At 45.0% G+C, this 25,143-nt stretch overlaps 1 protein-coding gene across 2 annotated transcripts in view; it reads right to left on the bottom strand.

Moving 5' to 3' along the window:
* CC2D2A (coiled-coil and C2 domain containing 2A) overlaps window positions 1-8,877 on the bottom strand; it is a 126,041-nt gene extending 117,164 nt beyond the window's left edge. For both annotated transcript variants that reach the window (XM_061145484.1, XM_061145480.1), the window contains exons 1-2: window positions 8,734-8,877; window positions 1,263-1,322 (exon numbers count right to left, since the gene is read on the bottom strand). In XM_061145484.1, coding sequence (XP_061001467.1) covers window positions 1,263-1,301 — 39 coding nt within the window. In that variant the 5' untranslated portion in view covers window positions 1,302-1,322; window positions 8,734-8,877. The remainder of the gene's footprint in view (window positions 1-1,262; window positions 1,323-8,733) is intronic.
* Window positions 8,878-25,143: the final 16,266 nt, after the last annotated feature.

A 25,143-nucleotide genomic window follows, 5' to 3' on the forward strand; every position in this document is an offset into this window, starting at 1 on the left:
TAACCACACATCAGTGTCCTTGGCTGTCAGGTTAGAGGAGACCTGAACCTTAACTGCAGAGGGGGGAACTTAGGTTCCAGCCAGGGAAGGTGCATGGCTTGGGCTTGTCCTTTGTCTACAGGACCTGATCGAGCTGACATCCACTGGGTGCAAGCCCCACCCTCTTTTAAGCCTTCTTCTTCAGGGCCTACCAGGAATTCACCAACTTGGATTATAAGACATTCATATTGAGTGTGCAACTGTGGCTCTTAATTCAAGTCAAAGTTTTATTGACTTAGAATGGACTTGTGAGAAATCCTTGTAATTTTTTTTTTTTTTTTTGGCTTTCCAATCAAGTTTTGATCCTCCATCAATGGAAAGCTGTGCAGTAGGACCTCAGATTAGACCGAATGTCAATTCCAAGAGGACTCAGGGTTTTGTTCAGTGTTGTAGGACCAGGAACCAGAGGCACAATCCGTCTTTGTTGCATGAATGAATGAACACAGGTAGATGTAGGTAAGTTGTTAGTACTTATCTTGCTTAAAGTGTATCTTCCTGGTCTGATCTGGATTCCTTCAGGCATGTTGAAGTACCTATTGAAAACAGCATATTGTCCTGTTTCTGCCTCCATGGTCTCAAGTTACTGAGCTCTGGAGCCAAGAGAGAAGCGAAGACTGAGAGGAATACTTTCTTTCCTGATTGGTGGTCTCTAATCTCCAAACTGGGGCTGGCCTTCCTCCTCTGCTCCAGATGGTGTTTAATGATGTTTTGCACAAAAAGAGTTAGAAATTGCAGGACTCTGTGGGGATTTTATCAGTGGTTAAAATCTATAATTGTTACCCTCGTGTTGAATTTCTTTAGAGAGCAGGTGCTTCAGCAGAACTGGGCCCTGTCGTAGGTGGTAACTCAGAACTGCATTCTGTTGGAATTCAGGAAATGATGACAAAGCATGCTCAGTCAAGTCCGACTCTTTGTGACCCCGTGGACTATAGCCCACCAGGCTCCTCCGCTCCATGGGATTCTCCAGACAAGCATACTGGAGTGGGTTGTCATGCCCTCCTCTAGGGGATCTTCCTGACCCAAGGATCGAACCCGCATCTCCTGTATCTCCTGCATTGCAGGTGGATTCTTTACCTCTGAGCCATTGCAGAAGCCCTACACACGCAGTAGGTGTGCAAGAAATGCTTGTCGTTGGCCTAACTTCCTCATTCACCAACACGTGTGACACACCTGTGCATACACACACTCAGACATCCATCAGGTGCATCTAAACCACCACTCACCTCTGTAATTATTTTCACTTTTTCTTCCTTGGACCTCATTTCCCCGGTGGTGGCTCCTCCCTGACAGGCAAAGAACAAAGAGAAGTCAGGCGCTTTGAACTCAGCGAAACATCTTTGTTCTTACTATTGACAATGCTGAAGCTGACCTTGATGGCGAGAGAAGTGTTTGAGCTGAGTAGATGGTCCAGCCCCAAGGAATGCATTCTTAGGCCCCAGGCCTGATGGACATGAACCCCAGAGGAGAAGGAAGGAGGCTGGTCCCTCCGTCCCCAAGACCTTGGGAAGGAAGCTGGCTTTCCCGTGCAGGAGGCGGGTCTCAGGAGAGGGTTCTGCCCTTGGTGTCTGACGACCCTGGTGGAAATCTAGCTCCAGAAGGATTATTTCATAGCCTCTCCTCTCCCTTCCCTGGTGGCTTAGATGGTAAAGAATCTGCCTGCAAGGCAGGAGACCTGGGTTGGGAAGATCCCTTCCAGAAGGGAACAGCTACTCACTCCAGTATTCTTGCCTGGAGAATCCCATGGACTCAGGAGCCTGGCGGGCTACAGTCCATGGGGTCACAAAGAGTCGGACACACCTGAGTGACTTTCACTTTCCTCTCCCTTCAAATGTCCACCATCCTGTCCCTCCTCACTCTCTGCTCTTGGCCTTGGTTCTCATTTCAAGGGCAAAGAGGTGAGGCCAGAGAGGCCCTTTCCCCTCCCCTGCCCCACCCCAATGAGTCATGGCATCCCCTCCGCTTCCGCTAGCTCCCGCGGCCTGTCCTGCTCCCATCTGGACAAGGGCCTCTGCCTGGGTACTGCTTCTGCCCTCTCCCCGTCTGGGACCTTGATTCAGACGGTCTCCCCCCTTTACCTGCATAATCCATTCTTCCTGCTTTTTGGGTTCATTCCCGTCCGTTTACAAAGGCTGCTTCCTTAAAAAAAGCTCTCTCTGGGTTTCATGTCTCTTTCTACCCATCACTCAATTGTTCAGCCCTCTACGAGGAACTCCTCAGACCCTCTCTTTCCAAATCAGTGTTTTGGGCCCAGCAGTCCCTGACGGCGCTCTTGCCAGCATCTCTGAGTGTTGCAAAAATCAGCCTTTGAGAAACCAAACACCACACTCGGAGAGTTGGAGGACTCAGGTTTATTACACCGGCGGGCTCAGAGGAGTTAACACTCCAAGCTCTGAGCCCCGAACAAAGGGGTTACAGAGTTTTTATAGACAGAGTTTTTATAGACTACAGTGGGCAACACTAGCTGTTAATAGGCTGATTTAAACTAAGGGGTTTTGCGCGTGCGTGGGAACAGCAGTCAAGATGGGGAGAGGGGTACCTGACCTTTACACGGACAGGTGTGATTAAACAAGTTTGCAGGGGCTGGGCAGTTGCAAAGAGCAGGACAAGGGCGGCTGAGATAAGCTCCAGTTCCTAGCATGGTGAGTCCCCACTTTCTGAGACTATGTGACCTATGTGATCTACTTTGCAAGGGGCAAGCTGAGTTACAGAGGCAGGAGGAGAAGGAGGTTATGTGACATTTTAGCTTTTCCTCTTCATGAGGACCCCTTCATCGCCTCGCCATGTCTCATGTTCAGCCCTCAGCTCTCAGCTTAGTTGCCCCATCAGAGGCGGTGAGTAAGGAAAGTGACCCATTGCCTTCTTTTTCTTGCAATACCTTCTTTTCTTGCGGAGGAGGCAATGGCAGCCCACTCCAGTACTCTTGCCTGGAAAATCCCACGGACGGAGAAACCTGGTAGGCTGCAGTCCATGGGGTCGCACAGGGTTGGACACGACTGAAGTGACTTAGCAGCAGCTTCTTTCCTTGGCTTCTCAGGCACACTCTTTCCTGGTTTGCCTCCTGCCCACCATTTCTCCCGCTCAAACTTGCTGGTCTGGTGAGCCACACGCGACAGTGTCTGGGGAAGAGCCTCCCTCAACTCCCTCCCTTGGTGAGCTTGTCTCGTCTCTCTGCTCTAAATACCGTCTGTCTACTGACACTCCCACATTTAGACCAAGGCCCACACATGTCCCCAGAACTCCAGACTCAAGTATGCACATGCTCGACAGACACCTGCGTTTAGCTTGTGTGTGTGCTCCATCCCTTAGTCGTGTCCAACTCTCTGTGACCCTGCCAGGCTCCTCTGTTCCTGGAATGCTCCAGGCAAGAATACTGGCTGGGTTGCCATTTCCCTCTCTAAGGGGTCTTCCTGAGCCAGGGATCGAACTCACTTCCTTCACATTGGCAGGCGGATTCTTTACCACTCTACTACCTGGGGAGACGGTCTCTTGGCTTAACAAAATGCCCCAAACAAGCCCCTTGTCATCACCCTGAATCTGCATGTCCTGCAGCCTTCCTTGCTATAATGCACAGTTCAGTTCAGTCGCTCAGTCGTGTCCGACTTTTTGCGAACTCATAGACTGCAGCACGCCAGGCCTCCCTGTCCATCACCAACTCCTGGGGTTTACTCAAACTCATGTCCATCGAGTTGGTGATGCCATCCAACCATCTCTTCCTCTGTCATCCCCTTCTTCTCCTGTCTTCAATCTTTCCCAGCATCAGGGTCTTTTCAAATGAGTCAGTTCTTCTCATCAGGTACCCAAAGTATTGGAGTTTCAGCTTCAACATCAGTCCTTCCAATGAACACCCAGAACTGATTTCCTTTAGGATGGACTGGTTGGATCTCCTTGCAGTCCAAGGGACTCTCAAGAGTCCTCCAAAACCACAGTTCAAAAGCATCAATTCTTTGGCGCTCAGCCTTCTTTATGGTCCAACTCTCACATCCACGCATGACCACTGGAAAAACCATAGCCTTGACAAGACGGACATTTGTTGGCAAAGTAATGTCTCTGCTTTATAATATGCTGTCTAGGTTGGTCATAACTTTCCTTCCAAGGAGTAAGCGTCTTTTTATTTCATGGCTGCAATCACCATCTGCAGTGATTTTGGAGCCCCCCAAAATAAAGTCTGCCACTGTTTCCACTGTTTCTCCATCCATTTGCCATAAAGTGACGGGACCAGATGCCATGATCTTAGTTTTCTGAATGTTGAACTTTAAGCCAACTTTTTCACTCTCCTCTTTCACTTTCATCAAGAGGCTCTTTAGTTCTTCTTCACTTTCTGCCATAAGGGTGGTGTCATCTGCATGCTATAATGCATAGAACTCCATCTTTTCCCCCTTCAGGCCAGGAACTTTGGAGTCATCCTTCAGTCCCCTGTGGCTCTCACACGACACATCAATCCATCAGAAACCTTGCCTGCTTCACCTTCACATTATACTGAGAGTCCAGCCAGCTCTAAACGGCTCACTGTTGCCACCCTGGTTCGGCACTGTTGTCTCTCAGGGCATTTTTGTAAGTCTCCTGACCTCAGCTTCCCTCGTAGCTCAGCTGGTAAAGAATCCGCCTGCAATGTGGGAGACCTGGGTTTGATCCCTTGGTTGGGAAGATCCCTTGGAGATGGGAAAGGCTACCCACTTCAGTATTCTTGCCTGGAGAATTCCATGGACTATGGTTCATGGGGTCACAAAGAGTTGGACACGACTGACACTCTCCTGACCTCTCTGCTTCCAGCCTCACTTACCTACAATCCATTCTCTGTATTGAAGCCAGGGTGAATTGTTTAGTGTGTAAGTGAGGTCATGTCATTCCTCGACTCAAAATACTCCAGTGACCTCCCTCTCTTAGAGTTAAGCTCAAAATCCTTCAATGGTCTACAAGGCCTTGTAAGATCTGTACTTGAATCTTCTTGGCTCCGAGCTGTCTCACTGGCTCTGCTTAGAACTTGCCTTCCCAAGCATTTTCAGACTCTCTCTCTTTCATGTCTCTCAAGGCTCTGCTCACATTTCATTTTATCAGAGGCATCTTCCCTGAATGCTTACAATAGCCGTCCACCCCCGACCCCCTTGGAGCTCCCCAACCACCTTATAGTGATTTCTTTCTCCATGGTATTTATCACCAGTTGACATATATATTTATTTGTTATCATCTGCCCATTCTCACTAGAACACAAGTTGCAGGAGGGCAGGAATGTTTGCTCATTGTTTAGCCCCAGAGCCTAGGACTGTTGTACCCAGTAGAGAAGATAAACATCTGTTGAATGAATGACTCAATCATTCTTTACTGGCCGTGTCTTCCTTGGCCACATTCTGGAGCCCTTCGGCGCGTCATTGTCATCCTTGAGCTGCTGAGAAGATTAAAGGAGAGAACACAGGGGAAGTGGCAGGGCTGACATATTACAAGCCCTTCTTAATAGCTGTGGAATTGGAATCTTAACTGGTCTTGGTCACGTAAGCAGCTCATCTGAAGCACTCAAGCTTTCTTTGACCCTAACGCGGAGTTAGAAAGTTCAAGGGAAATAAAGCATCTGAAATTCTATAAAAGAAAAATAAAAGGGTGAGGAGGTAATCTAGAGAGAACCAGAGGGCAGACAATCAGCATAAAATGCTATAGGACATGGGAACTCTCTGAACTGCAACTCTGGTAATTATGAAGTGGAAACAAAAGAAATGTGCAGTATTTTAGTAGCTAAAAAAAGATCCTCCATAAGTTAAAAATGTTACATATGAAAGAAATAGAAGCAGAACATGAAAAATGTAATGGGGTTGACTTTTTTTCCTCATCGTGCATTCCTGATCATTACCTTTGAATGAGTTCCCAAGGAAATCAAACGACATCAAAATTTATCTTGTTATGAACACTGTTGCTGAGAAAACAAATCAATACTCCCTAACTTTAATACGCAGCTTGTCATCATCATGCGTATTGAGTGTGTGTCATTAATAATATATTCCTCCTGCAACATCAAAATGAGAGCTGTGGTTCACTGGAGCCTTATTTGTGCTCTGTCTAGATGTACCTTATCACTAGGGCTCGCAGGAGCACTTCCAGCCAGCAGTAGAGGCCTCTGTGCACAGGAGGCAATGAAGGGATGCCCTGAGGTGAAGCTCGGACGGCTCCACGATTCGCCGTTATGGTTATTATACGTCATATTCAGAACTTGACCCCTACAGTGCTCCCCCATGGCCCCCTACCTGTCTGTTTCAACATTCACTCTTGTTTTGCAATGTCAGTAACTCGTCTCCCTTAGTCCACTATTCTGAAAATATTTACAACTGAAAAGCACAGAGCACTACCCCCTTGTGAAAGGACTTTGGCTACTTTAGGTCACTGATTTATTTAGTTTAACTCAATGCAGGAAACCAAAGATATTCTTCAAGGAACGTACTGACACCTTCACCCAAACAATTGGACCCTCTCCGAGGGCCATCAAGTGATCAGTCCTACCCAGACTGTCTTGTGGTAGATTATATAGGACGCAGGGAAAAAGGACTGGAAGTAACGCAAAGGGTGGCGCTGTATGCTAGGCATTTCAACTTTGGCTGCTTAAAAGGTCACATAAGAGGTTCGATCTTCTAACGTCTCCATGAAAAACAGAAAGAAAGAAAGAAAGATAATATAATATATGCACCCTACTCCAGAACACTGAAGACATGGTTTTATAGAAAGAGTGAGGCCTTTGTCAACAGTTGTATGGACTTGGATTCAAATTCCAGCTCTCATTCAGTTAGGTGATCTGGGAGCAAAACCTTCAGCCCTCTGAGATACATTTCTGTATCTGTAAACTGTGATTATAATTCCTACCTAGATAAGTAATTGTTTTATTAGGGTTAAATGATAGAATCTCCATGGCTCAGGGCTTCCCTGATAGCTCGGTTGGTAAATGCAGGAGACCCTTGTTTGATTCCTGGGTCAGGAAAATCCACTGGAGGAGGGATAGGCTACCCACTACAGTATTCTTGGGTTTCCCTTGTGGCTCAGCTGGTAGAGAATTAGCCTGCAATGCGGAAGACCTGGGTTCGATCCCTGGGTTGGGAAGATCCCCTGGAGAAGGGAAAGGCTACCCATTCCGGTATTCTGGCCTGGAGAATTCCATGGACTGTATAGTCTGTGGGGTTGCAAAGTGTTGGACACAACTGAGCAACTTTCACTTTCACTTTCTTTCAAATGATAGAATATATGTAGCAAATTGCCCATCATGGACCAGGCTCTCAATACTGAAAAGTGTTATTTTTAAGCAAAGGTGATCCTAGAGGGGGAAAGTAGAAGAAAGTTATAGGGAAGGTAAAAAAAAAAGAAAGGGGAATGGAATCATAAGAAAGACCTTAGGTGACATCAAATCTCCCATGACCACCTTTGGTTCTCAACGTTGAGTCACTGGAATGAATAACGCTTCTCACCTGTACCTCAGCTGGGCCCAGGGCAGCTTCCTTTCTGTTTCCTTTTAGGGTGTTTCTGAAACCTTCCTCTGTCTTTAAGCCCATGAGCCTTTTCAACCCATGGACAGCACTTAGCTTTTTCTGTCTTATCTTGTTAAAGCCTGGACCTCTGGTCCAAACATACCCTGTTTGATTTCTTTACCTAATTCTCCAAGTTCTTCCAGCCACTGCTTCCTAGAGTAAAAGGTAAGTGATAAGCAGCTTTATAGAATCATTTTATCAGCTCAATATAGTGAATATGGTCTCCAAAGAGTACATATAAACACTGCATCTGAGCTGTGGGATGTGATATAGGCCCAGTGCATTCACTGGATGAACGAAGTGCTCCCAGGCGCTCCCTGGGGGTCATCCTGCCGTGCTTTGAGCACTCAAAGCCTTTCATAAGTCTCCTATGGCAGTTATCACGCTGTGCTGTTATTATCTGTTTATAGGTCTACCTCTCCAGCAAACTCTGAGCTCCTGACCCAGTCTGGCTCACTTTTGCACATTCTAAACTTTAGCACCTTGCTGAAACCTGGTGCCCTGGCGCTGTTCAATGCGTGTTTGGTTGAATGACTCCTTAAATAAGCTCGAGGAGATCCATTTGCCAGAGATTTCTTTCTGGTACTGGATTTACTTGCAGAAAAGGTTATATGAACATCCAGTAACATCCACGGATTTCCCCTTAGACTTTAATAGCCTTTCAGAGCCCCTCTTTGCAACAAAAGGAAAGGATCAGCTTAATTCGCAGCTGATAGAACTCTTTGTCTCTTGGCGAGAGCAGTCAGCCTTTGTTTGTAGCGGTCCTTCCTGTCTAATGCTGAGGAAAGTGAAGCTTGCAGTAACTAGTACTTCACTCCTTGAACCGATTGGCATGAAAAGACCCAGCAATGCAGCCTGCAACCAGTGCTTCCGGGAGACGGGAATGCAACAGGGTGACGTGCATGTCCCAGGAAGGAAGCAGAGGGAGATTTTTGAAGGCATTCTCCCCCGGGGCTGTCATGAGCTGGACTTACATTTCCTGCAAGCTAGGCACCAGGCGGTGGCTCTAATCAAAGCAGCCCGAGTCACGCTCCATGTTTCATCTCAGAAAGTAAAGCGTAAATAATAACAAGGACTCCTACATTTACAATTCATTAAATCGGCTCAGGGTGTCCCTGGGAGAGGCTGAGCTCCAAGCCTGCTAGCTGTCAGCAGGACCCCACTGCTCCAGCACTGCTCCCGGGAAGAACTGATTTACCTTAAGGAACTTTTCAGGGCACTTTGCAGATCCCGCTTTCTGGGTTGAACGTGGAGCGAGACGGCTCTCCCTGATGATGCCTCTAAAAAATTCCGGAGGGCAAAGGCTGAGTGTTGGGGCGGTTCCTGGGCTGCTCCCTGGGAAGCTGCAGCCACGTCTCAGCAAAAACACCCGCTTAGCAACCCGTTCCTAAGGAAGGTCACGCCGCAGCTTTTTTTTTTCTTTTAAAGCGACAGGTTACTTCCAGCAGAGAGGCACATACCCAGGGTGAGCAGAGGCACACAGCTTACCGGAGAAGCACAAAGAGAATGAGCCTGGGGGCTCTGGGCAGAAAAGAGGCCAAGTTTTCAGAGCAGCCCCCTCCCTCACATTATCGGTCACCGGGCATTTCTGATCAATGACAGGCGATGCTCAGAGGTGGGTGGCTTAGAATCAGGAAAGGTCCTGTTACAGGGTGAGGATGTCTGACTTATCTGCATGCTCCCTGAGGTTGCTGTGGACTGTTCTCTGGTTAAACACAGAAAATTGAACATGCGAGATGACCCTGCTTATTCTCTGAATCACCCTGAACTTACTGAAAAAGGAGATCACTGTTAAGGCTCAAAAAGCAAAGGAAATGGGAAAAGAGGCAAAGGCAATGATTGAGGACTGGAATGAACAGACCAAAGAAAGCCACACGCCAAGTATACTAGGCCGTGTGTATGTGTATCTGGGTCCTTCTGTGTGTGTTCGTGTCTGTGTATCTGTGTCTGTGTGGGTTTGCGTGTGTCTCTGGGTCTGTCTCTGTGTGTGTATATATATCTGTGTGTGTCTGTGTATGTATTTCTGTGCGTGCATCTTTGTATGTGCATGTGGGTGCATCTGTGTGTCTGTGTGTGTCTCCGTATATGTGTATGTGTGTCTGTCCGAGTGTCTGTGTGTGTGTGTACATGTGTGTGTCTGGGTGTATGTATCTGTATGTGTGTATTTATGCGTGTGTGTGTGTATCTGTGTGTGTGTCTGTCTGAGTCTGTGTCTGTGTGTCTGTGTATGTGACTGTGCATGTATGTGTACCTGGGTGTATATATCTGTGTGTGTGTGTGTGCATCTGTGTGTGTGTGCATCTGTGTGTGTGTGGGGGGAGGGGTGGGGTGGGTCGGGTAGGCACCAGAATGAGGACATTAGCTGGTCTGCTCAGCAGCACTTCAGAGAGACTCAGGGTTTTGCCCTATAGTGTGCTGGGCTGAATTGTGTCTCCCAGGAAGATATGTTCAGGTCTTAATCCCCAGAACCTCAGAATGTGACGTTGTTTGGAGACAAGGTCTTTATAGAGGTAATCAGTTTAAAGTAAGGTCATTAAGCTGGGCCCTAATCAAGTAGGGGGCTTTCCTGGTGGCTCAGCTGGTAAAGAATCTGCCTGCAATGTGGGAAACCCGGGTTGGATTTCTGGGTCAGGAAGATCTGCTGGAGAAGGGATAGGCTACCCACTCCAGTATTCTTGGACTTCTCGGTGGCTTAGCTGGTAAAGAATCCACCTGCAATGCAGGAGATCTGGGTTCGATCCCTGGTTGGGAAGATCATCTGGAGAAGGGAAAGGCTACCCATTTCAGTATTCTGGCCTGGAGAATTCCATGGATTATATAGTCCCACCTTCACTGGCATCGAATTGGAAAACACAAGACATTATTTTCTTGAGGAACTGAATAGTCACAAATAACAGGTCCCAGGTACAGGCATGTCTGGCTCCTTCAATGAAAGAAGCAGTATTTTGCCTTTCAGTTCAGTTCAGTTGCTCAGTTGTGTCCGACTCTTTGAGACCCCATGAATCGCAGCACGCCAGGCCTCCCTGTCCATCACCGCCTCCCAGAGTTTACTCAAACTCATGTCCATCGAGTCGGTGATGCCATCCAGCCATCTCATCCTCTGTCGTCCCCTTCTCCTCCCGCCCTCAATCTTTCCCAGCATCAGGGTCTTTTCGAATGAGTCAGTTCGTCTCATCAGGTGGCCAAAGTATTGGAGTTTCAGCTTCAGCATCAGTCCTTCCAATGAACACCCAGGACTGATTCCCTTTAGGATGGACTGGTTGGATCTCCTTGCAGTCCAAGGGACTCCCAAGAGTCTTCTTCAACACCACAGTTCAAAAGCATCAATACTTCTGCGCTCAACTTTCTTTATAATCCAACTCTCACATCCATATATGACCACTGGAAAAACCACAGCCTTGACTAGACGGACCTTTGTTGACAAAGTAACGCCTGTGGTTTTCAATATGCTGTCTAGGTAGGCAATACAGAGAAACAGAGAGGGTCACAGGTTAAGAAATGCAACTTGCAGTTATATAGAAAGAGTCAAGAAAACAAAAAAGTACAATGTGTCAAAGAAGTAACGTAAAGAAGACCCTCAGAATTGAAAGACATCTTTCAATTGAAAGGGCCTGTGACCCAGCGCGGGTGCCGGGACTCCAGGAGAAAACTGCTCTGTCTGGGTTCACCAACTCTGCATGTGGCAGGGGAAATATTCTCTGGGGAATTCATAACCACTGGCCTGCACCAGGTTCCTGAATTGCCTTACTTATGCTACCTACATCATTTAAGAACTCCCCAGGGGACACATTTAAAAAATGGGCTCAGGCTACTGTATCCCTGTCAGGTGCCCAAGGGCAGATAGAAAACTTCTCTGGAGAGATGCACCTTCAAGCAGTCCAGGCGGAATTGCTGCAGGTAAACCTGACCCATGCTGCCGTCCACGGGGTCGCCAAGAGTCGGACGTGACTGCATGACGATGAAAAAACCTTCTAAAGGTGAACTCACAATCCAAAATTAGACACACAGGAGGAAACAGTCAGGAGTCTACCGACAGTCAGAGGGTGCAATAGATACCCAAGAGCTTCTGATGATACAGTGATCATATGGAGAATCAGAGAAAACAAGGACCATTAAAGAACTTAAAAGGAGGCTTTGAAACTATGAAAGAAGAGGGCAATACTGTCAAAAAGAGCAGGAAAAAGTGAAAAAGAACCAGCTAGAGCTTTTAGAAGTGAATAATAAAGTCTTGAATTTAAAAAATTATTGGGATATAGTTGATTTGCAATGCGGTATATGTATGAGTCATATTCATATATATATATTAATTTTTTAATTTAAGGCAAAGGATGGGTTAACATATGGATGAGAGAGCTGGACAGAAAATGAGTGATGTAAAAGATAGATTTAAAAATTCAAAGGTGGCACAGAGAGGTGGAAGCTAGGAAAAGTTTGGATGAAAGACATGAAGGAGAAATTATTGAGATCTACCATATCCAGTGCAGGTCAAGAGCAGAGAAGAGAGAGAATCTGGATGCTGGATCTCAGAGCTGAGGGATCGTGGTCAAATTCCTTAACTTCTCAAAGTTTCAGTGTCCTCATTTGTAAAATGAGGTTAATAATAGTACTTACTCCAGAGGGCCATGATAAGGCTTCTCTTAATGTTGTTATCACAATGACAATGTCAAACTCTTCTTTCATTCCTAGGATACACTAAACTTGGTAAAGATGTTTTAAAAATTAACTGTTGGGATATTGTTACTCATATTTAGATTTTTTTGGCCTTAATATTCCTTACTGAGTTTGGCCTATTATTTTTCCTGTATTGTTCTTGAGAATAAAGGATATTCTAACATTAAAAAGGAAGACAAATATGTTTTCTTTTTCTCTCTCCCTGTCTTTCTCTGTCTCTCTGCTTCTGTCTGTCTCTCTCTTTATCACACACACACACATACATTATCTGTTTTATGAACTTGTTCATAAAACTGCTTGTACCTGGTGAGACATTTTTGTTATGAATATATATATGACATTAAGTTTGCTATTTTAGCCATTTTTAAGTGTACAAGTGAGTGGCATCAGTTACATTCACAATGTTGCACAACCATTGTCACTATCTAAGACTTCATGACCCCAAACAGAAACTCTTTACTCCTTAGTGGCATTCACATATACATACCCTTCCATGTGTGAATCAGGTGGCTAGTGGGAAGCTGTGGTATCACACGGGGAGCTCAGCTCGTGCTGTGATGACTTAAAGAGGTGCCATGCGGGTGGGTGGAAGGAAGGCTCCAGGGGGACAGGATATGTGTAGACATACAGCTGATTCACGCTGGGTACAGCAGAAACTAAGGCAATTGTAAAGCAATTATCCTCCCGTTTAAAAAAAGAATCTATAATCAAATAATTAATATATTAATTATACTATTTGACTACAAATTCTTTTTATTTAAAGGAAACAAAGCTTATTTTGGACCAGCCAGAATAACAAAAGATGATAGCCCATACACAACAAAAAGAAACTCTTTACATTTTAAACAATAAATCCCCATTTCTGCCCCACCCCAGCCCCAAGTAGCCTTAATCTGTTTTCCGTCTCTATGAACTCGCCTATTCTAGATATTTCGTCTGAGTGAAATCACACAACGTGTGTTCCTTTGTGTCTGGCTTTCCTTCTAGCATAAGGCTCCCGAGTTTCATCCACGTCGCAGCACGCACCAGCACAGCATTCCTTCTGAAGGCTGAGTAATATTCCACGTTTTCCTTATCCGTTCATCTGCGGATGAACGCTTGGCTGTTTCTACCTTTTGGCTAGTGTGAATAATGCTACAATAAATAGTCACATACAAGACTGTTTGAAGCCCTATTTTCAGTGCTTTTGGGTATACATACCCAGCAGTGGATTTCTGGGTTGCATCATAATCCTATATTTAACTTTTTGTGGAACTGCCAAATTGTTTTCCAAAGCGGCTGAGCCATTTTACATTTCCAGTCTTAGTCTTTGAGTCACCCTAGTCAAGGCTCCAGACATGCACCTGAACAAGTCTTTAGATGATTCCAGCCCCTAAATTTGACTGACCTCCCAGGGTTCAAGTTTTCTCAGTTGAGGCCCCAGATATTATGGAGTGGAGATTAGTCAACCAGTTCTTTGTTCACATTTCTGTTTCATGGAATCCATGTGCATAATAAAATTACTCTTTTAAGTCACTGCATTTTGGGGCTCAATAGTAACCGTAGTGGTCGTATCTTTAAATAAATACATAAATGAATGAATGAATTGATGAATGAAATTTAGTCATTATTTTTTTACATGGGACTCTGAGACACATGATTTCTACATGTATACCTAAAAGAAACTAGAATAATGCATTCAGTGCCTTCAAGGGTAATGTCACTAAAGCATGATGCACTAGAAACCCCTTTGGGAGATGAGAACACCAGAATAAACATGGAAAAATGATAGTACCTGAGATGAAAGCATAATGCTGCACAGGAGAGGGCACGGATAAAAGCTGCAATGGTGCATTGTTTCAGTCAATAAATGGCTAAAGTATGCCTTGTACACCTGGACGTGTCAAACACAATTTCAACTTCAGACGAATGTGTCATTCTTACTCGGGTCTTGGAGTTCTAAAATATTTTTGATTGTAGCTGATTTATTCTCCATGAAAGAAAAATGTTTCACAAGGGAACATGCATCACTGAAATAAGGTTCAACTTGGAAGCTGAAGAATCACCTTTGAATCATAAATTTTATAAAACTGCATTCTGCAACATTTGATTTATATTTTCCAATTTACTGAATTATATACATCTCTCCTTGAAATATAACTCGAACTCCAGTAAATTTGAGCCTGTTGTTTCTATAGCAAATGGAGAGAAACATTTACTGACTCAGATATATTGGTTATGTGGCTTATTTTTATTTTATAGATATTAAAGCATTTAATTTTGTTCCTCCGGGGCTATGATTTCCAACCTTTGTTGAATTGCAACACTTTTTTTTTTTTTTCCTCATTTGCTTCATTTCACAACATTCCCACTTCCTAAGAGAGCTGTCTGAGCTATTGAGAATAAAATGCGGTAAGATTAAATTTATTTAGAGACTCATGTCATAATGTGAAATGACTGGAGATGCTCTTACATAGAGAAAACTAGGGCTCTAGTCTGAGTATTTTTCTCTTTGAAAATGTTGCATGCTTGAGCGCTAAGTTGCTTCACTTGTGTCTGACTCTTTGCGACCCTATCAATTGTAGCCCTCCAGGCTCCTCTGTCCAAGAGATTCTCCAAGCAAGAATTCTGGAGTGGGCTGCTATGCCCTCCTCCAGGGGATCTTCCCAACCCAGGGATGGAAACCACATCTCTTGTGTCTCCTGCATTGGCAGGTGGTTTCTTTACCATTGGGGCTTCCTTTGTGGCTCTGCTGGTAAAGAATCCGTCTGCAATGTGGGAGACCTGGGTTCGATCCCTGGGTTGGGAAGATCCCCTGGCGAAGGGAAAAAAGGGGAAAAAAGGGAAAAAAAGGGAAAAAAAGGGGAAAAAAGGGAAAAAAAGGGAAAAAAAATACTGCCCACTGCAGTATTCTGGCCTGGAGAATTCCCTGGACTGTATAGACCATGAGGTTGCAAAGAGCTGGATACGACTTTTGCTTCATTTCACTTCTTTACCACTAGAGACACCTGGGAAGCCTCAAAAAGTTTCCTTTCCTACAATTTTTACATCCTCTTCTCTAGCTACTTCCCTTAAGTGCATCTCACTGGTCTTACCTGTGAGCTTAGGGCACAAATATCAGGGCAGTCTCAGTTCTTGTTTTAAATTTTATTTATTTTTTCTGGGCTGGGTCTTTTCTCTAGTTGTGTCAAGCAGGGGCTCCTCTTTGTTGGGGTGCAGGAGCTTCTCGTTGCAGTGGCTTCTTCTGTTGTGAGCACAGGCTCCATGGCATGCAGGCTTCAGAAGCTGTGGCTCACAGGCTCAGCTGTCCTGCGGCGTGTGGGAACTTCCCAGACCAGAGATCGAACCTGTGTCCCCTGCACTGGCGGGAGATTCTTATCCACTGCGCCTTGAAGGAAGTCCCATGAGAGTCTCATTTTCTTAATAGTGGCTTTAGAATGCTTGTTTTTATCAGAAGGACTTCCTTGAAACCCCATTTTCACTTGGAGTTGTCCTTAAATTCTGAGGACAAATTCTGACAAAGTCCTTAAATTCTGACTTGAATCAAATGGTAGTCCTGTGTCCAGGAGGCAGTGGATGGGGGAGGGCAGAGGCATCTAGGTTACCAAGGAGAAGGGTCCCAGGAAGTTGGAGCAGTTTTGCCTTCAACATCATTGATGTGTATGATGGTCCAAACATTCTGCCTAGATTCCTCACCTTTCAGCTTCCAAGTTGCCTTCTGCTCCAAATGGTGCATTTCAACCAGTGCTGGCTTTCCCATCCCAGGGGACCTTTGACAAAGTTTGGGGACACTGTTGGTTGTCACAACTTGGGGAAGGTGCTACTGACATCGAGTGGGTAGACGCCAGTGTGTGTGTGTGTGTGTGTGTGTGTGTGAGTTGCTCAGTCGTGTCTGACTCTAGGGATGTGGTTGAACATCCTCCAACTACAATGCACTAGATGGCCCCTCCCCCACAGCCAACTCCCCGCTGGAAAAATGATCTGTGGCGAAATGTTAATAGTGCTGGGGGTGCAGAGAGCTCCGGTCTCTCCAATATGGTTTACACCAACACGGTGCAGCCTCTGGGGAGATTTTAGCGCTCAGTCACAGCTATGCCTAAATCAGCAACTACACCGCTTCCTCCGCCCTGCCCCTCCCCGCACCCGCAGCCATCTGCGTTATGATTGGAACCCACATCAGCAGTCCAGCCCACAGCCTCCTCTCCTCCTGTTGCCTTCCTCCTCAGGGTACCAAATATCCCCTCTGCCTCATCAACCCAATCAAGGCCATCTCGTCCATCAGAGAGGTTGTTTTTTTATTTGTTGTTTTTCAATTTTTACAATGTCTTGTTGGTTTCTGCCATACAACAATGTGAATCAGCCATAATTACATGTGTATCTCCCCTCCTCCTGAGCCTGCCCTCTCCCTTCCCACCCCTGTAGGACATCACAGAGCGCCAGACTGGGCCCCCTGTGTTACACTGTAATGTCTTACCACCTATCCACCTTACCTGATAGTGTATGTATGTTGATGTTCCTTTCTCCATTCGTCCCACCCTCTCCCTCCCCTACTGGGTCCACAAGTCCATTCTCTACATCTGTGTTTCCGCTGCTTCCCTGCAAATAGGTTCATAAATACCATTTTTCTAGATTCCATGTACATGCATTAATACACAATATTTGTTTTCCTCTTTCTGACTTACTTCACTCTGTATAATAGGCTCTAGATTCAGCCATCTCAGTAGAACTGATTCAAGTTTGTCCTTTTTTTAATGGCTGAGTCATATTTCATCACGTACATGTACCACATCTTCTTTATCCATTCATCTCTTGATAGACATCTCGGTGGCTTCCACGTTCTGGCTTTTGTAAAAAGTGCTGCAATGAACTTCGCGGTACAATTGTCTTTTAGAACTGTGGTTTTCTCAGGGTGTATGCCCAATAGTGGTGTTGCTGGGTCATATGGTAGATTTATTCCTAGTTTTTAAAGGAATCTTTATACTGTTCTCCATAATGGCTGTATCAGTTTACACTCCCACCAACAGTGTAGGAAAGTTCCCTTTTCTCCAGTCCTCTCCAGCATTTATTGTTTGTAGATTTTTTGATGCTGCTTGTACTGAGTGGTGTGAGGTGATACCACATTGTAGTTTTGATTTGCATTTGCCTCATTATTAATGATGTTGAGAATCTTTCCATGTGTTTATTGGCCCCCTGTATGCTTTCTTCGGAGAAATACCTGTTTAGGTCTTCTGTCAGAGAGGTTTAAGTGCTGTCTAAATTTAGCAGGAAAGTCAGCGTCTAAATCTCTTTTGTCCCCAGGATATTTTGCAGATTTATTCACTGATGTGAAGGATGCAAGGGGCATTTGGAAAGGACAGCATCCGTCATGTCACAGAAAATCCTGTGATGTCCCCTTTTCCCAGGGCAGTGGGTGTCCCCTTGTCTTTAGTTGCATAATCAAGAAAAGGTGCTCAAATGATCCTTCAATGAAACAAGGTCTTGTCCAAGGAGAGTTGCTGGGATCACTAGATAGAAGAGCGGCTGACAGTATCTCTTGATAAAAAACACTATATTCGGTTTCACTCTGCACTCTGATCTGTCTATTATTTTCTCATGTCCTACGGTGCCACGAATTGTACTGCATTTCCTTCAAATTCCCCAAATGCTAAAGATACTCAGGAAACAGAGGGAGTTTACTGGACTCAATTTAGGAATGACTACTCTATTGATTCCAGGTCAAGAATTTTCTTGTCTCTGCAACCGCAGTTCCCTGGCAACTACGCTTTCTCTCCTGATGCAGGAGATTTGGTAGGGGCTCTGGGTCCTTATATTGGTACAAATGATATATGGATACAGAGAGTGCTTAGGAGCATCTATGGGCTTCCCAGGTGGTAACAGTGGTAAAGAAACTGCCTGCCAGTGCAGGAAATGTAGGAGACACAGGTTCAGTCCCTGGGTAGGGAAGATCCCCTGGAGGAGGGCATGGCAACCCCCTCCAGTATTCCTGCCTGGAGAATCCCGTGGGTGGGGAGACTGGCGGGCTACAATCCATAGCGTTGCAAAGAGTCAGGCATGACAGAAGCGACTTAGCAAGCACACATGCAGGAGCATCTAGGTTCGCTTCCTGATTTCTGCCAAATTGGAGAGCTGCATTTCCAACATCCTTAGCTGGTCCATTATATCCTTGGATGGGCCAGGATATAAATAGCACTTTTTGGGACTTGCCTCTGATTTGAATAACTGTTGATGTTTTTGGAAATGCATGGCTGATTCCAAAAAACTGTCTAGCGAATAGATTTCTGGAGTAGAAGCCATCTGTAAATAGGAAGCTGCTGGTGTTCTCACGAGGGGAGAGGTGGAATTTGGGGGAAAGGGAAAGGAGACTCTTGTCATCATGCACCACTCTGCTGTCTTGGGCTGGGACTCTGAGGGGCTTTGGCACACTTGAGGAATTTCTTGGGGTGGTAGGGAAGTTTAGATCTGGCCATATGCCACCTAACCACGGCTAGACAGGAAAGCAACCCTACAGGAGTCTGGCCAACCTCTGGAGGGTGCCCACAGGTCTCAGGTGCCACCATGTATAGCTGCTACCTTTTAAAAACACTGTTGTGGTTCCTCTTTTTTTTTCCTGAGACTTCAGTAAAATCTTGTAATGATTCCAACATGGCCTCATCTGGGCTGTGGGAAATTAAAGAAAGGGTTTATACCCATGTTTGGGATGGAAGGGTAAGGAGATGAAGAATAATTGCAGAAGCAAGTATGATGGTGTTGGTAGACTTTGCTAGATCTTCAAAAACCAAATGAATTCTAAGAATGATGGTTGGGGAAAAGAAACACAAGTTTTGCCCCTTACCATCTGAAGATTCTCTCTCTTCACCACCAACCTGGGTTATTTTATCAAGGGATGTTGAGGTTTATTCATAAATTCTTCAAAATTTCAATCTATGCTTGCAAGCTTCAGGGCTGAGTCCTAATTGACGTCTCCACTAACCCTGGGGAAAGCTCTGTCATCAGTATCAAGACTGCCTTCTTTCTTTATTCTCCCAGGGCTTACTCCTAGCATGGTGGCTGGGACATCATTTAGTCTTTCCCAGTGGGTTCTCATTACTGAGGGAAATTCCCAGCACATAGTAAACACTCAAAAAATATATGTCGAATGATTGAAGGAATGAACCAACATATGAAGGACGGTTTTTATTGGGTCATTATTCAAGGGCAAAAACTTTTGCCTGAGCATCTGAAAAATACTGTCTCCTCTTGAATCAGCTGCGTTGATTCAGAGAGTCAGAAAGGTTGCTTCTGTGAAATTTAGGAAGGCCATCCTCAGTGGCAGGGGGCTCTAGGGCAAGGTGTTGGGATGGTGGATTTTAGTGTAAAACTGAACTGCTGGTCTCAAGTTTTAGATCTGCCACGTGCTAATGGGAGAACCAGGCAAGGGACTTTTGGTTTTGGTTGATGTCTAATTTCAAATTAAAATCAAACTGTTCATCTATCTATATCTATTAAATATATGCCATGTGACAAGTAAGGTGAAAAGTACTAGAGATTTAAAGATAATTAAAAAAAATTCTTAACTTCTAGCTGTTTACCACTTATAAGGGGGTTGAAATATCTAACCACTTTTATCCAATTAGATTTATGGCAAGTCATAGAAAGGTTGCCTGAAATAAGAGTTTGTTGTTGTTTTATTTATTTAATTTATTTTTTAAAAGAAGTATAGTTGATTTATAATGCTTCAAGTTTATGGCAAAGTGATTCAGTGACACACATATATATATAACACACATATATATATATAAGTGTTAGTCACTCAGTCATGTCTGACTGTTTGTGACCCATGGACTATAACCTGCCAGGCCCATCAGTCCATGAAATTCTTCAGGCAAAAATACTGAAGTGGGTTGCCATTCCCTTCTCCAGGGGATCTTCCCAACTTAGGGATGGAACCTGGGTCTTCTGCCTTGCAGGCAGATTCTTTACCATCTGAGCTACCAGGGAGGCTTAACATATATGTATATATGTATACATATATATGTATTCTTTTTCAGATTATTTTCCACTACAGGTTATTGTAAGATATTGAATATAGTTCCCTGTGCTGTACAATAACCATTTCCCTGGTGGCTCAGATGGTAAAGAATCTGCCTGCAATGCAGGAGACCCGGCTTCGATCCCTGGGTCAGGAAGATCCCCTGGAGAAGGAAATGAAACCCACTCCAGTATCCTTGCCTGGGAAATCCCTTGGACAGAAGAGCCTGGAGGGCTGCAGTCCATAAGGTCACAGGGAGTTAGACATGACTGAAGCAACTTAGCAAGCACTTGCTGTATAATAGGCTCTTGCTGTTTATCTATTTTATATGTGTTAGTGTGTATGTGTTAATCCCAAACTCCTAATTTATCTCTCCCCACCCTTTCCTTTTGGTAACCATAATTTTGTTTTCTATGTCAGTGAGTTTATTTCTGTTTTGTAAATAAGTTCATTTGTATCATTGTTTATATTCAACATATAAGTGATAGCAGTATTTGTCTTTCTCTAATTTACTTCACCTAGTGTGAGAATCTCTAGGTCCATTCATGTTGCAGCAAATGGCATTATTTCATCCTTTTTTTAATGGATGAGTAATATTCATATATATATATATATGCCATATTTTCTTTATCCATTCATCTGTTGATGGACATTGAGGTTGCTTCATGCCTTGGCTACTATAAATAGTGCTGTTATGAACACTGGGGTGTGTGTATCTTTTTGAACTAGCGCTTTTATCTTTTCCAGATATATGCCCAGGAGTGGGATTGCTGGATCATACGGTAACTCTATTTTTAGTTTTTTGAAAGAGTGTTATTTGTCTATTAATTGCAGAATATATGGAAGGGTAGCTTTTAAATATGTGCTGGGCAACGGGAGGAGATGAACCAAATGAAATATAGAAGATTTTGCCTCCAGTCCGGCCTTAGCAACCACTGACAAGTTCCTGATCTTTCATGAATAGCTGTTTCCTCTTCTGTAACTGAGAAAAGAACTGGAGAGAGAAAGATGATCTTCAAAGTCTCTCCAAGCTCACTCTTGGATTTTGTCAGAAAATTTGTTTTCTAGTAGAGGAGTTATCATTGCTGGCCACTAGAGGTCAGTCCCTTAAAAGTAAGCTGGCCATTTTCCATTCTCCTGCCATCAAAGTCAGCCTTGAAGCAAAAGTAGAAGTGTATTTTCTCCCCGTTTTGGGAAAGAAGAAACATTTCCAAAGAAATAGCTTTATTTTTGACATATTCGAGCCTCGGTCTTGACATCCTCAAACTCCTGTGCTAAACGCTGACTGCAGAGTTTCCTAACAGCACTAGTGTGAGAGATGGAATGAACAGAAGATGCATTCTAGCTATAGATTGGTGGTTTCTGTACAGACCTAAACACACTGATGTGTAACAGGACGAAAGAGAAATTGAAAAAGACTCTTCTGTAGAGCAATTCCCTCTGCATATCCAATGGCGGGCTTGTTCCCGTCCATTGACTGAGAGTTAAAGAGGAAACAGGTTTTCAGATCAGCTCTTTTGATAGGACATAAATTTTCAGCCCTTAGATGCATGGGGAAGGCATCAGTTTTCTCCCTCTCCCTAAGTTCCTGCCATTTTGGAAACACAAGAACTTTGAGTCTCTTACTGGCTTGAAATCGCCCATCTCTATCTCTCAATGACTCCAAACGGCGGAGGGAGAGAACATCTCTGTCTGGTGAGATGACAAGAGTCTACGAGCCACTGGCCTCTGTGTCATTCTTGGGAGTGGGCTGTGTGTAAAGGGCCACTTGCCGGTATGGACAATGTGGGGCTCGATGAACTTGACCCAGGGTGAAGCTGACCTTGGTCCTTTCTGAGGACCAGAGAAGTTTCTGATCCTCTGGGGCAAATGCTCCCCAAGGTCTGGACCCTGGGGTGACCATTGGAGAGTTAGTTTCAGCCTCACATCCAAGCTGCACTCTTTGATTTTGTGCCACTGGTGGGAAAGCCCATTTGTCCCATTTGTGACTAGTGAGTATATTTTACAAGCGGGTTAGTGGTGTCCAAGGAGGGAAGCAGGATTGCCTGGAAACACCTCCACTATCAGTGGAGGCGGGTTCGTTCTGTCCCCTCACACTCACTGCTGCCGTCTTGTTTGCCACTTGGTTGGGTTGGGGGTTAATCAAGAGGAGGACTCCAGGTTGTTCTTGGGAATGCAGGACTGAGAAAGGAAGACAAATATGCCCCTCCTCCCTTGATCATCATTGTATTCAGCTGAAAATAAAACTGAAATGAATACAAAGGACAGATTACAGAAAAGAAGTCATTAAAATACAACGTGAAGCGTATATAGGAGGAAGATATTTCTTCTGCTTTGTCCGAGTCGAAGATATTTCTTCTGCTTTGTCCGAGTCCTGGTAGTGATGGAAGAGGAGCTGGTATGAAAAGCCAGCCCTTTTCTGGTACCAGCTGCTGGTCCATTGTCCCTGGTTAACACTCCCTTTACCCATCTCCAACCCTATTAATCCCTTCAGTGGCTATGTGTGATGTGAAAGTCTCTAAGTCGTGTCCATCTCTTTGCGACCCCATGGACTATACATACAGTCCATGGAATTCTCCAGGCCAAAACTCTAGTGTGGGTATCCTTTCCCTTCTCCAGGGGATCTCCCCAACCCAGGGATCAGACTGAGGTCTCCTGCATTGCAGGAAGATTCTTTATCAGCTGAGCCACAAGGGAAGCCCTCATTGACTCAGTTCAGTTCAGTCGCTCAGTCGTGTCTGACTCTGTGACCCCATGGACTGCAGCATGCCAGGCCTCCCTGTCCATCACTGCCTCCCAGAGTTTACTCAAACTCATGCCCATTGAGTCGGTGATGCCATCCAACCATCTCATCCTCTATCGTCCCCTTCTCCGCCCGCCTTCAATCTTTCCCAGCATCAGGGACTTTTCAAATGACTCAGTTCTTCTCAGCAAGTGGCCAAAGTATTGGAGTTTCAGCTTCAGCATCAGTCCTTCCAATGAACACCCAGGACTGATCTCCTTTAGGATGGACTGGTTGGATCTCCTTGAAGTCGAAGTTACTCTCAAGAATCTTCTCCAACACCACAGTTCAAAAGCATCAATTCTTTGGCACTCAGCTTTCTTTATAGTCTAACTCTCACATCCATACATGACTACTGGAAAAACCACAGCTTTGACTAGATAGACCTTTGTTAGCAAAGTAATGTCTCTGCTTTTTAATATGCTATCTAGGTTGGTCATAACTTTTCTTCCAAGGAGCATAGAAGGCAAACAAACAAGAAGGATCCACAACAATAGCCCCGATAATAATTACATTCATTTATATAGAAGTTTCTATCATTCTTTCACTTATCCCTTAAATATGTATTGAGCATCTATTATGTGCCAGACACTGTTTCCCCACCCTCATGGAGGTGACATTGATTTGAAAGTTGACAGAGGGCTGCAGCAGGTGATATCAGTGCCTCTCCTCTACTCCTTAGACCTTAAGGAGCTCAGGAAGCTTGTTCATTTGTCTTATCTCCCTCTCTGTGCCTGGGGGGCCTCTTCCCAGAACCTTGAAAGTGAAAGTGTTAGTCGCTCAGTCTTGTCTGACTCTTTGTGACCCCATGGACTGTAGCCCGCCAGGCTCCTCTGTCCATGGGATTCTCCAGGCAAGAATACTGGAGTGGGTTGCCATTCCCTTCTCCAGGGAATCTTCCTGACCCAGGGATCAAACCCAGGTCTCCTGCATTGCAGGCAGTTTCTTGACCATTTGAGCAATTGGAGGAGGCTTGGCAGAACCTCAGGAATCCACTGTGCTGCAGCACCACCAAGGCACGTCCAAAGTGCTGGGAAAGCAACGCCCACCAAGGACTCCTGGGAGTTGGTCTTTAGACCCTGCAGCTTCCACGCTGTTGGGGGTGAGCTCATTCTGGGCTGTGTGTTTTCTCTCATTTCCCCAGCTTCCCTCTGGAACAAGCTTCTCTCAGCTACTGTGGTCATTGCCTAGTAACACACACATATGAGCTATTTTCCTTTCTCTCCATCGCTTCCTCACTACCTTATTGGTGTTTTCAGCACCCCCCACATAAGCTACTTACATTCAGGTCCCTGCCTCTGGGCCTGCTTTTGGAAGAAACCAGTTAGAACAGTCACTTTTCACATACATGGTCAACTCAGGTCTTCAAGAAATCCTATGATGTTATGTACATCATGGTGTCTGCCCTTCAGACCTTTTTGAAAAGAAAGAAAGAAAAACAGACAAACAAAGGCACTAACAGATGCTGATGGGTTTCGCCCAGGCAGTCATGCTTTATTCCAGGTCTTTCCAGTCCTGGCTGGCTGGACCAGGGGAGGGCTCTGACTCAGAACATAGCCAATCCCCAGACTGGCCCCTTGGCAAGCAGGGACCAGCTAAGCCGTGAGACCCTCCCTCTGGGGCATTTGAACTGGGAAATGGGGAGAGAATCAGGCAGCGATTGGGCACTGAAGCAAGAAAGATACCATGACCTCGCCCAAGACCGGGAATGGCCAGAAGAGGCTGAAATGATGAGAAAGAAGAATCTGCAACATAGAAAAGACACACAGAGGTGATGAAGCCAGGGGTCATATGAGAAGCCTGTGGGTATAGAAGGAAACAGATGTGAAGGGGAGAGGGATCAAAGTCAACGCAGAGGGAGGGAAGAAAAATCAAGGGCAATGTTGAGGAGGGAATCTGGACATGCCACATCCTCCACTGAGGTCTCAAGGACAGTTCCTACAAGGTCTGATCAAGGCAGGATTCCTTGACCATTTCTTCTACTCTGAATTAAGAAAAATCTACTTTATTGGACAGAGAAGAAGAAATATTGTATGACATTCCTTATAGGTGGAATCTAAAAAGAAATAATACAAATGAACTTACAAAACAGGAGCAGATTCACAGGCTTAGAGAACAAACTTATGGTTACCAGGGGGCAGGATGGAGGTAAAGGATAGCCAGGGAGC

Source organism: Dama dama, chromosome 6, assembly GCF_033118175.1.
Source record: "Dama dama isolate Ldn47 chromosome 6, ASM3311817v1, whole genome shotgun sequence".
Taxonomy (NCBI): Eukaryota; Metazoa; Chordata; class Mammalia; order Artiodactyla; family Cervidae; genus Dama; species Dama dama.